This window comes from Perognathus longimembris, chromosome 10 (assembly GCF_023159225.1).
Source record: "Perognathus longimembris pacificus isolate PPM17 chromosome 10, ASM2315922v1, whole genome shotgun sequence".
Classification (NCBI taxonomy): domain Eukaryota; kingdom Metazoa; phylum Chordata; class Mammalia; order Rodentia; family Heteromyidae; genus Perognathus; species Perognathus longimembris.
Window position 1 is genome coordinate 9,393,973 of NC_063170.1, and position 13,611 is coordinate 9,407,583.

Sequence of the window (13,611 nt, forward strand, 5' to 3'; positions counted from 1 at the left end):
ATGTACCAAGATGTAAACATCATCCTGAGCATGATTTTTTTTTATTATTTCCATGGATTCTTTCATGTAGTTATGACTTATTCATAGCTAAGGAAACAATATTTATGTTGTCTGTTCAATTTTGGTATAACAGTCATAGTGTACATGTAACCATACTTTCTTGTTCAAAAGTGTTGCTGAGATTTATGCATATTAATAAATGAAACTTAAGTAGCATTCACTTCTATTGTGTAATATTTGATTGTACAACTATATCACTAATGAGTTATCCACTTAGCCTATTAACTAGTCCTATTGTTTTCCTATTCTTTCACCCTCATAGAAACAACACTGTGAAAAACATGCTTGAACATACATCCTCCAGCACCTGTGTTTCTGGGATATATTCCAAGCAGGAAACTTCTAGAGCCTGGGCCTCCAACTCCTCCAACTCAGTCACATTCCTTGGAAGGCTTTGATCGTCAGTCCTCTGGCTACAATTTGAGGCATCTGGAAGATGTTTCTCTCTCTGCTTACATTCTGTATTACCTTTTTTTCCCCTCCTTTTTAAAAATTTGATGAGTGTAAATTGGTATATCTTAACTTTACCTTTTTTTCGGGCACTTAGCAAAGCTGAATTGTTTTTACTTTTCTTCTTCAAACACAGAAAACGTAATTAAAACTTACATAAGTCTCTGTAAGGAAAATAGCCTCAACAAATACAAGACCCTTTATACTGAAACTTATTCCCAGATCCAACCACTATTGAAAGGAGAGACTTTCTTTAGAATTTAACTGAGGTGGTACATGTTTCCGGATGAGGAATTGGCAAACTTTTCTGTAAAAGACTAAATATTTTAGGATTTATTGACTATAATACAGTCTCTTCTACTCAATTTTCCCACTGTACCATAAAAACAGCAATGTATAAGCAAAAATGTAAATCTACCAGTGTGGCTAGCTATTTTCCCATAAAACTATTTGTGAATGTGAAACTTGAATACTTTTATTTTTTTTTCATTTTTTTTTGTAGCATTTGGATATGAACTCAGGGCTTTGTGCTTGCTTGACAGGCACATAGTTGTAAGCCATGCCCCCAGACTTTATTTTGCTTTCGGCTATATTTCACATAGGGTCATGTCTCTTTGTCCCAGAGTAAGCTTTAAACTGAGATCTTCCAATACACACACACACACACACACACACACACACACACACACACACACACACATACTTGGATGTATCATAGGTATACACTATGGTCAGCTTCTAGACTGAGATGAGTTCTTACTACAGGCTGGCCTCAAATTGTTATCTCCTGATCTCCACCTCAAGAGTAGCTGAGATTACAAGTATGAACCACCAAGCTCAGAATTTCCACATCACAAAAAATATTTTTTAACCTACCAAAAAGGTAAAAAGCGTTCTTATAGGCTATACAAAAAAAAGATGGTAGGTCCTCAACAGTAGCTTGCCAATCCCTCTTATCAATACTGTCTGAACATTCAAGTCTACCCACTCAAATGCCATTTAATATGTTCATTTAGTGAATCTCAAAGTAGCTTGCCAATTCTTTTGGGCGTACCTCAACTAAAGGGTTGATAGCCAAGTTAAAAGTTAAAGCTAAGCCTCTATTAGCCATAAACATTGTGACGAACAAGCAGAAAGGGCCACACATGACACTCTTCTCAGAAGACTCATCCTAGAGCTGAAAGAGAAATGACAAGAGGTAGGCTAGAGAACTCACTGTTCGAGCTGGCGTAGAGAGTCCGAAGAGAGAAGCCACTGAGTGTCAGCTCCCTCAGCTGGTTCCGCTCACAATGCAGCTGCTCCAAGCTACATAAGGAGCTAAGATCCAAGTCAGTCAGGTGATTGTCCCGCAAATCCATATGGATAACATGCTTATTTCCTTCCAGGTTTTCCATAATTGTGGATTTCAGACAGTTCATCCTTAATATTCAAAAACAAGGAAATAAGCAGAAAAAAAAATCTATTGACTTTGCTTACTAAAAACAGGAAAAGTATAACCCATATTTTACTAAACAACTTGCCTCATTTTTCAAGGTATCACAGAAATGACCATAGATTACTTATAAACAAAGAATTCAAAAGGCAGTTGGGACAATCTAGACTAGAAAACTCACAAATTATATTAAAAAGCAGGGAAAAAAGCTGAACTATACTCACAGACAGGATAACACTCACACCTAAGTCCCTAGTCAGGTTAGGTGGGAACACATGCTTTTGGATAGGTGAGGAGTTAAGCAATCTTGAGAGAGAGAAGCTACTGTTCCTTCTATCATTTGTGCCTGCTCTGTCCTTAGTGCTAAGATTAATATGACACTAATGGAAAAAATAATCTATACACACATGGAACACTTCAAAGGCAAACTCTAGAACATGAAGTTTTAATTTTTTTAAACTATATACCTATATAACTTTATATATGTAGATCTGTTCTCTTTTTCCCGTATTTCAATAAATCTACCTTTTACTATTTTTTACAAGGTATATTAGTGGTTTTTGGCAAATGATAGGCCATCCAGCAGGTCTTTATGGGCTATAGAAAAATACTGTGAATGGAAAATAAAATCTACCAGGCTCTGGTACTCAGATCTATAATCCTAGCTACTCAGGAGGCTGAGATCTGAGGATCATAGTTCAAAGCCAGCCCAAGGAGGAAACTCTGTGAGACTCTTACTTCCTATAAAGTGCTCAGAAAAAGCCAGAAGTGGTACTGTGGTTCTAGCCTTGAACAAAAAGAAGCTCAGGGACAGAGCTGAGTTCCTGAGTTCAGGTCCTAAGACCAGTGTGCTCACATGTGCGTGCATTACCCGCCCCCCACATGAAGAAAAGAAAATCCTTTCTGAGCATTCTTAGTAGTAAAGCCAATTATAACACAACGTTATTCAAGAAGAAGCCTAATGACTCAATAGAAAAATAAACTTATGGAGAACTACAAACTAGTAATAATAATACATATAACAAGATGGTGAACTTCATTCACTAAATAAATGATATACTATTTTCTTTTTGTCAGTTATGGGGGTTGAACTCAGGGCCTGTGTGCTGTCCTTGAGCTTTTGAGCTCAAGGCAAGAGCTCTACCACCTTGAGCCACAGTACCACTTCTGGTTTTCTGGTGGTTAATTGGAGGTAAGAGTCTCATAGACTTTGCTACCTGGGACAGTTTTGAACTGGATCCTCAGATCTCAGCCTCCTGAGTAGCTAGGATTACAGGTGTGAGCCACTAGCATGGATGATATACTATGTTCTATCTTCTACTAACAACTGAAACACAATTTGTGAGGAAATGGGAATTCTCATAAAATGTTGCCTTATGGGAAAGTCAGGATAATCATCATCAAAGGCAATTTGATTTCTTTTTTTTTTTCCCCAGTCCTGGGGCTTGCTAGGCTTGAGCACTGTCCCTGGCTTCTGTTTACTCAAGGCTAGCACTCTACCGCTTGAGCCACAGCACAACTTCTGGTTTTTTCTGTTTATGTGGTGTTAAGGAAATGAACCCAGGGCTTCATGCATGCTAGGCAAGCACTCTACCACTAAGCCACATTCCCAGTCCCAATTTGGTATTTTCTATCATGTGATAAAACTACTTGATCCTTAATGCTAGTGAGTGATAAATAAAATTTTACCTCAGCTTGGAAAATATTTCAAACACCTGGAGGGGTAGGCTCAATGGTAGAGCACCTGCCTAGTAAGCACAAGGCCATGAGTTCAAACCCAGGACTGCTGATAAATAAAAAAAAAGAAATAAAAGAAATATTTTTTAAAAGAAAATATTTCTACAGTGTTACAAAATCCTAATGTTTTAAAGAAGTATTTATAAAGAGAAGACTTTAATAGCTAGCTCACTGAAGTCAGGCAAAGGAAGCTCTGATAAAGAACAACTCACCTTAAATCCACATGCTTGATATGGCTCATCCTGGTCAGCACCCCTAAGTTCAAGACTTCCAGGCAATTTCCTGCCATAACTATTTTATCTAACATCATGAGTTTCTCATAAACCACAGGAATTTGATTAAAATTGTTGAAGGAAATTCCCAGGGAGGAAAGCTGTTGCAGGTTTCCCAGTTCTTCAGGCAAAGTAGTCAGAAAGTTGCCATCAAGACAGAGTGTTTGAAGACTGGGGGGAAAGAGAACCCAAACAAGTCCATTTTATCAAAGATTTCATTCAAATACATAGAACTAGAGTTACAGATTCTGATTTGTGTCATTAATCTATTACCAATCCAACGGTGGCAAGACATCCTAACTCTGGACACATAAACATTCTAACTCTTGAACATAACACCCAAGAATGGGCTCTTCGATGATACAGAGCCAGGACCTCTGCTATTGAGATAGGAAGGACTGATCACAGTGGTTGATGGAGATTTCAGACATCAAAAACTACTGCTGACAAGAATCCTAATAATTACATTATTTAGTTCACTGCCCAATCTTAGAATACTACCTTCACTCCAAATGATGGATAAGTTCCTTATATCCAAGGGAAAAGAAGATTCTGATAAAAAGTCAGATACGTACTTTAGCAGACTGCCAATCTGACTTGGCAGGTCATGAAATCCATTACAGGAAAGGTTGAGTTCAGTCAGGGTAGAAATCTCACATAATGATACAGGAAACAACCCAAGTTTATTATGAGATAAATTCAGGCCCTTCAGTTGAGAAAATCTAAAAAGAAAAAGAAAAAGTATATACTGGGTTTAAAATAATCTATTTATTTTAAAATTTACTTTATTTTTGTGGGTTTTTTTTGAGACAAGGTCTAGCTATGTAACCCAGGCTGACTTTGAACTGGCAATCTTCTTGCTAACACTTTCTGAATGCTGGGATTTCAAGCCTGTGCTACCACACCCAGCTAAAGAATTATTTTATATGTCCAACATAGAATTTGTTCCAAAAATAGGTACTGAGAAATCACTACGTGCCAAACACTGTGTAGCATACAGAATGCTAAGATGACTAAGCTAAGTCTACATTATCAAGGAAAACAGGTCGAGTGTGACAGTTTTCTTCTCCCTAAAAAGGTGGAAAATCTTGAATGACATTCATGCTGGTGCAATTCTTTCCTGTCAAGTAATGACCCAATATACATTTGAAAACTTTTGTTATTAAACTCCTAGATGTAATAGACAAAAGTCATAAAAATTAATCAACATATTATAGAGAACTAGCTAAGAAATATGTGGATCAAAAAACCCATTATAAGCAACTTCTTCTTTTTATATTGAAATTATATTGACTTACATGTCCACTGAAATAAATGAAATTGAGCCTGAAAACATGTATGTTACAACACTTTACTGTAAAACCTGAGTTGACATTTAACATAAAATAGTAAGTTTCAGTGTCTCTATTTTGTTTGTAGAAGTATATTGTCTTGCCTAGCAATTATAGTCATAAAGCAAGTCCGCAGTCTCTCTGGACTATGAGATCATGACATTTGTTATATGGGCATAAAATGGCAAGGTTGGGGTGTTATTCTGTGTAACAATGACATGCAGCCTGCTTCCAGATTTTGAGTCCTTGGTACCTCACTTTAAAACTCTCCTAAGTTTCAACTTTTGATTTCCAGATGACTTGGACTTAATTACTGATTTTTTGTTTGAGCTGGATCTTTGACTCCAAAATTTTGGATCCAATCTTCTAACTGCATTAACTCTATTTTCATATCAATTGAAAAGGAGATACTAGAAGCTGACTGCCTTATCATTATATAACTTACTTTCTTTTTTATATATACAAATATTATTAAAGTAGCTATCCTATTAGTAAATGTTAGATTATTGTTTAAAAAAACTTTTAAAACACAGTATCAGGAGCTGGGGATATGGCCTAGTGGCAAGAGAGCTTGCCTCGTATACTTGAAGCCCTGGGTTCGATTCCCCAGCACCACCTATACAGAAAATGGCCAGAAGTGGCGCTGTGACTCAAGTGGCAGAGTGTTAGCCTTGAGCAAAAAGAAGGCAGGGACAGTGCTCAGGCCCTGAGTCCAAGGCCCAGGACTGGCAAAAAAAAAAAACAACAACACAGTATCAGATGGGATTTAAAAAACAAGAATTTTCTGGAAATGACTCTGGAATTATAAGCTGTAAAGGAAGTACATAAAATATACTACTTCAATGTACATTGTCATTTTAAACCCCATGTAATTTAAATTACTTTGAATACTTTAATTTCCAATTTCTCCCTTCCCCATAGGAATCTCAATTATGCCACATATTTATTCATAACCAGCCATTTTTAACTGCAAAAAGGATGTATAATGAGGGGAAGGTAGGATGTGGAATGTATTCAAACAAAGAAGGAAGAAAAAGTATGTAGACCATAGTCCTATAAGGATGAAATGGTTTTTCTATTAGGAGAGAAGGATTTCATAGGTGACAAAAGACTCCAGAGTTGGAAATAGTAGGTACAAAGGAAAAACAAAGCCCTGCCTCTGATTACTGAAATTAGGCCTGTCTGCTTCAAGCCATTTAAACTGGATACTTTTGATTGAGAAACTGTTCATATACTACATCTCAATTGACTCTAATTGCAGATTATATTCCAATGTCAATGATATATATGAAAACATTATCTAAGCTGGACACTTAGGAGGCAGATCAGGAGAATCTTGGTTTAAGGATAATCAAGTCCCAATCCCAACCAGTAAAAGCTGAGCTTGATGACACATTTCTGTCATCCTAGAAAAGCAGGAACTGCAAACAGAAAGATCATGGTATAGGCTGGCCTAGACAAAACATTTTGCTTTTCAAAAAATTAACGAAAGCACAAGAGACATCTGTAAGCGGGTGAGCACTTGCTTAGCAAGCACCAAGACCTGACCTCAAACCCCAGTACCACAATAATCAGTCAGTAAATAACAAAAGTAAGAAAGGCTAGAGATGTGGCTCAAGCAATAAAGCACCTACCTAGGAAGCATGAGGCTGTGAGTTCAAACTCTAGTGCCATCCCCCTACCCCACCAAAAAAAATTAACTACATTATTGGCAACTCATCATCGTCTCCAACACAGGACATTTGCATCAATCTTATTTTATGTGGAGAAAAAGAGGTGGGGAAAATGGAGTAAATAAAAATTTTTAGCCAAGCACCAGCAGCTCATACTTATAATCTTAACTACTAAAGAGGCTGAGATCTGAGGATTGTGGTTTGAAGCCATCCCAGGCAGGAAAGTCCATGAAACTCTAATTAATCATAGAAAAAGCCCTAAGTGGTGCTGTGGCTCAAGTGGTAGCCTAGCCTTGAGCAATAAAGGAGCCCAGGGACAGCATCCAAGCCCAAAGTTTGAGCCCCAGGATTGACCAAAAAATTTTTATTTATTTATTTTTTTACTTCTTCAAAGGAGTGACAAGGGGCTGGGAATATGCCTAGTGGCCAGAGTGCTTGTCTCATATACATGAAGCCCTGGGTTTGATTCCCCAGCATCACATATATAGAAAATGGCCAGAAGTGGCGCTGTGGCTCAAGTGGCAGAGTGCTAGCCTTGAGCAAAAAGAAACCAGGGACAGTGCTCAGACCCTGAGTTCAAGGCCCAGGACTGGCAAAAAAAAAAAAAGGAGTGGCAAATCCAGTATAAATGGTAAATGCTATAATTTGGATATGGTTCATCTCCCAAAGTTTCATGTGCTAGAATCTTAGAATCGTGGTAGGACTAAGAAATGGTGGACCTTTAAAAGATGAGGTCTATTGGAGACAAGTCATTTTGAGGGAGTGACCTCAGAAGAGATTAATGCTGATCTCATGGAATAAGTTAGTTCCCCCAAAATGGGTTGTTCTAAATGAGTGAGCCTAACCCTGAATCTGTGACTTCCCATCTTGCATTCCATCTCTCCCTCTACCAGGAAATAATTTAGGTGAAGAAACCCAACCAAGGCTGAAATGATGGGGCTGTCAGATATTAGACTTAAACCTCATTTCCCTATACATTATTCAGCCTCCAGTATTTTGTTAGAAAAATGGAAAACAGACTAATAGAGTAAGTGTAATCATTAAAGTTCATGAAGATATGAACCACTAAGAAACTGATTACAACTTGTTTTAAACATACTGGTCTTAAATCATACCTATAGAGTGTGTCGAGGCCCCCTGGTCTTTCTAATTGCATGAAGTTGTGTCGCAAGTTGAGGTAGGTGATATCTTGACTGTAGAAGAGATGTTCAGGAACCTCCTCAAGGCTGTAACATGAGAGATCCACCGTACTGATTCGCTGAGACACCACCTAAATAAGGTAAAAAAGATTAGCCTTCTGAGCTGGTACTGGATATCTTCCAGCTTGAACCCGTGAGAAAATGGTACTTACATACACACAAAAAAATCGTAAGCTGCTTAATAAAGGTATAAAAGCTGCAATGTCTCTATAAATAAAAGGCAAAAGAATTGTATACCACATCAAAATGAAACGTTAGCATTTCGTCATGTACACAGTCATACGAAGAACAATGTTAACATGATTCCAAATAACTACCCAAAAGTTTGAAAGCAGTATCATGTGAAAAGATGTGGTCTTTTATAGACACTCAGGCTCTGCCACTTATTAGCACAGTTTCTTCATCTGTTGTGAGGATAGACTATGTCTTTCAAGTTTTTTTTCAGTTTTAAAATACATTTCTATTGGGCTTCTACATCCTTATCTCCTTACCAGAACATTTGACAGTGAGTTACTTACCTTAGATGCTTGCCGGTACCACCTTTGGTACTCAGCTAAAGTCTCAAAGCTGACATGATAGGTCTGAGCTTGGGCTCCTGCTGAGCTGAATGCAAGGGAGTACTGTCGGCGCTTCACTTCTTCTACCTGAAGAAGGGGGAGACAAAAACAAATGAATAGAAATCCTCTTCAAAAAGCAAACAGAAAGCTGGAAGCTGATGGCTCACACCTGTAATCCTAACTGCTTAGGAGGCTGAGATCTGAGGATCACAGTTCAAAGCCAGCCCAGGAAGGAAAGTCTGTGAGACTCTTAGCCACCAGAAAACTAGAGGTGGAGCTGTGCCTTAAAGTGGTAGAGTGCCAACCTTGAACAAAAGAGCTCAGGGATAATGCCCTGGCCAGGAGTTCAAGTCCAATGACAGACCAAAAAGAAAAAAGAAAAAGGAAATAACAAGATAAATAATCTATTTTTTTAAATTATAAAGGACCTGAATAGGTATTGCTCCAAAGAAGACACACAAGTGGCCAATAAGCACATGAAATGATGATCCACTTCAGTAACCATCAGGAAAATACAAATCAAAACTACAATGAAATACTACTTCATATCCACTAAGATGGCTAAAATTAAACAGATAATAGTAATGATTATATAGTAAATACTGGCAAAGAAGCAGAGATACTGGAACTCTTTTATACTGGTGAAAATGGACAATGGTGTAACTACCTTGAAAAACAGTTTGTCAGTTTTTTTTTTTTTTTGTTTTTTTTTTTTGTGCCGGTCCTGGGGCTTGAACTCAGGGCCTGGGCTCTGTCCCTGAGCTGCTGTGTGCTCAAGGCTAGCACTCTACCACTTGAGCCACAGCATCACCTCTGTCTTTTTCTATATATGTGGTGTTGAGGAATTGCCAGTCATGGGGCGTGTGTGTGTGTGTGTGTGTGTGTGTATGCTAAATAGTTGTACAAATCTGAGAATCTAAGAGATTGTGCCCACACACATTATGGCCTGTGTGCTCATCCACTTGTACACACACACACTTGCTCTCAAGCTCCTACTCTCTCCCTTCTCATTCTCCCCTCACCCTGCTGCCTCCAGCCATCTGCCAATGAGTCACACATTGAAAAACCCAGAGTAAACAGTGATCCCATCAGCAACACTTTTGCTGTTACCAACAGCAAAGGAGCCTAGCTCTTGTCCTCAAGGGCTGCAAATGAGGAGGCCAGGCACAAGTATACACATTCCTTATTGCAGGGAATCTTTATCAAGCCCTCTATGGAGTCCACTGAAAAAGAAAACCTCCCCCGAGCCCTATTTTTGGAGTGGTGGTAGGGATTCATGGCACAAAACTGCTCTTCAAAGAAAGACAGATAGATGTGGAGGTGTATGCCTGCAATCCTAGCTCTCAGGAGGTTGAGGAAGAAAAATCACCCATTTAAAGACAACTTGAGCTACACAGCAAGATCCTATCTCAAAAACAAAACAAACAAAAAGCCCATGAAATTCTTCTGCAAACTGTAACAGAACACATATTGCTTTGATGAAGATGAACTCTTTTTATAGTCATGGAACCACTTATATCTTTGGCATCTTACTTAGATATTATCATAGCTACTGAATCTTGGCAGATAAGCTGGAAATTTACAAGTTATACTTGTAAATCATTACACTTCTGGTGCCAACTAAAGAGTGAACGGAATGACAGAAACACAAAATACTTTGAACAAAAATTCATGTTGAAATGATTCACTAAAATTAAGTTTCATGGCATTCAATTGTGACATTCACAACACAATAATTCTTCATGCAATAAATCACTGCCATTGAATAAGTCTATGTCAAAACAAAAGATCTTATTAAAATGAAGAACAGATAATGTTCTAAAATAACCTTTTCTTTTCAATATCATAGACTGTTTCATGGAAAAAGTATAGAGATTCCTTTAACACCAAATATGGAGAAATGTTTGTGATTCTCCCAGGAAAACTGCGTTGATTTCCTATGTAATTTTGCTAATTTTTCATTACATATTGATATTATATTACTATGTACATACATGTAACTAAAATTATTACATATTCATAATTAAATGTTGCTTTTAGCATTTTTGGTAAATTTCTTTATCTCTACAAATGCTTTTTCCATGAAAAGATTTTGAGGAAGCCAGGAACTAGTGGTTCAAACCTGTAATCCTTAGCTACTCAGAAGACTGAGATACAAGTTTAACGATTTGAAGCCAGCCCAGGAAGGAAAATCTATGAGACTCTTATCTACAATTAAGCACCAAAAGCCAGATATGGAGCTGTGGCTCAAGTGCTAGTGTTAGCCTTGAGCAAAAGTTCTCAGGGGCAGCGCCCAAGCCCTGAGTCCAAGTTCCAGTATCAATACACACACACACACACACACACACACACACACACACACACACACACAGCGCCAGTGAGCTAGTGGCTCAAACCTATAATCCTACCTACTTGGGAAGCTGAGACTTGGAAGATATCAGCTCAAAGGCAACCCAGAAAGAAAAGTCCATAAGACTCCATCTCCAATTAACAAACAAAAAGCCAGATTGGAAGTATGACTCAAGTCGTTGAGTACCAGGTATAAGCAAGCAAACAAAAGTTCAATCCCCAGTACTGGCAAAATAAAATAAAAAATAAAGACAAGAAAAGAAACAAAAAGAAAATATTGTTTTGGGGGAGGTCAGGTTTAGTAAACTTAAAAGTCAGACTTCTTAAATCCACTGATTCAAAGTGGACTGTTTGATGTATCTTGATAATGTAGCACATGTAGGACATATCTATATCTTATACTCTTCTTTAGGATAGTTTGCAAAATGAAAAAATATTAGGCAGGCACTGCTTATAATCCTACCTCCTCAAGAAGCTGAAATCTGAGAATCTTAGTTCAAAGCCAGTCTGGACAAAAAAAAAAAAGCCTGTAAGACTCTTCAATTAACCAGCAAAAAGCTAGAAGTGGAGTTGTGGCTCATGTGGCAGAGCACAGCCTTGACTGTAAAGAGCTAAGTGAGAGTGCTTCCTACTTCCTTTTCCACCAAATCTCAACCTTGCCCTCCTTCACTTCCTCCCATTCAAGCTATTTATTTTACTTATTACTTTCTTCACATTATCCTTCAGCCTCCAAGACTAGAACCGGATCTGGCAGTTGGTGGGTTCCTGTCCCATGGATGACTTTGAACTTACATGCATTTATTCATTAAGCCAATGGGGACTTGGCTCATATCTGGGTCACAGTCTGTATACTGGGCCCTCTCACCTTTTTAGAACCACAGTCAAAAATTAGCCTTGGTTCAACTCAGTTAACAGTAGTTTTTGTTTTTAGCTTTTTTTCAAAAGCAATGAATGCCCCTTGGCTTCAAGCACTAGCCTGTCCCAGATCTCTCATCATGGGTAGAGAACTCTATACCTCATATTTACAAAAGTACTGGGTGGCACAACCTTACAGACCCAGAAACCAGCAAGCCTACATTTTCAGACCTACTAACCACTTTATATTTTTACTCTGTATTTCAAGACACAATTATGTCTTTTCACGTATTTATCGTGTGTGTGTGCGCATGCGTGTGTGTATAGCAGTCTTGGGGCTTAAACACAGAGCCTGAGTACTGTCCCTGAGCTTTTGTGCTCAAGGCTAGTACTCTACCACTTTGAGCCACAGCTCCACTTCTGATTTGGGAATGGTTAATTCTAGATAAGAGTCACCTTGACTTTTCTACCCAGGCTGGCTTCAAATCTCAATCCTCAGATCTCAACTTTCTAAGTAGCTAGGATTACAGACATGAGCCACCAGTGCCCAGCGTTGAAGTCCTCTTTAATTATTTATGCTATTCAATAGTCAAACAGAATAAAATTATATATAGCTTTCTTTAAATATTAACATGCGTGTTTATGGTCACCAGTCACTGTTTTTTTAACTAGTAGGTGCCGGCCTTAGCTCTACCTCCGTCCGCGTAGAGGTCCTGGGCCTACCCGCCTCTCCCGTGTGGTCCTCTATCGCCCTCAACACATCCCCTGGCCAGTAGGGATTAACTGCGGGAGCAAAGGCCACGTGCAGCCTCGGTCAGCGTGTGGTTGCGGGACGCCCTGCCCCCTTCCCCATACTTCCCAAGGAAGACATGGGAACGTGGACTTCTCGGAGAACCCTCAAGGGGTGTTCTGGTTTAATAAGGGGGAGGGCAAATACACTTATACCAGCAGTGACCCGCGAAGGAGAGGGACTGGCCAGGTGCCAACGATAGGCTAATGAGCGTGTCCATTACGGTGATGTCACGGAACTTCCCGCAGAGGCGGAGACCTCTTGGCTCTGCCTCTGGCTCAAGGGGCGCCATCCTGACACACGTGCTCACCACGGCTTCTCTTCCAGTTTCGGAATCTGAAGGAGGTGGGACAGGCTAGCTAGCAGCCGCCCCGGTCTTAAAGGAATAGCCATCCCCTACAGTAGGTACACTCCTTTTCTGGGAGGGCAAACCCTCCAGGAAAGATGCACAAGTGGCGTATCTCTCTGGTTGCTGCACTGAGGCTCATGACCACCCCAGACTCTCAGTCCTAAGCTAGCGAGGAAAAGAAAGAAACTAGAAGGAATCTATTTTTGGAACTGATATTGGTAGCTAAGTTCTAGTTTCCAAAGACAGTTTCTCATGGAAGTATCCTTGTCTACTCCTGGTGTTGTTATTGGCAACTAGATCAGTGCCTAGCAGTGAAATCAAAGCTGTTTCAGTAGAGGCAGTTCTGCAGTAGGATTTAGGGACACTGATGTCATCAAAATCTCCCAGAGACACAATCTTGAATCATGTTCATATTGGCTTCTTAGAAAAGACATGGGAAAAAAACTATGAAAACTTTGTGATACTTTCTTAATTTTTTCCCCTTTTTCATTTTCTGTTCTGGAGATTAAATCTCAAGCTACGCTATATCAAGCTAGCCTATCACTGAGTTATATAGT

The 13,611-nt window shown here is 39.0% G+C and overlaps 1 protein-coding gene across 2 annotated transcripts in view; it reads right to left on the reverse strand.

Moving 5' to 3' along the window:
• Positions 1-13,611, reverse strand: part of Phlpp2 (PH domain and leucine rich repeat protein phosphatase 2) — a 63,911-nt gene that overhangs the window by 19,725 nt on the left and 30,575 nt on the right. For both annotated transcript variants that reach the window (XM_048355172.1, XM_048355171.1), the window contains exons 5-9: positions 8,673-8,798; positions 8,071-8,225; positions 4,527-4,673; positions 3,892-4,122; positions 1,727-1,929 (exon numbers count right to left, since the gene is read on the reverse strand). In XM_048355172.1, the coding sequence (XP_048211129.1) occupies positions 1,727-1,929; positions 3,892-4,122; positions 4,527-4,673; positions 8,071-8,225; positions 8,673-8,798 (862 nt within the window). The remainder of the gene's footprint in view (positions 1-1,726; positions 1,930-3,891; positions 4,123-4,526; positions 4,674-8,070; positions 8,226-8,672; positions 8,799-13,611) is intronic.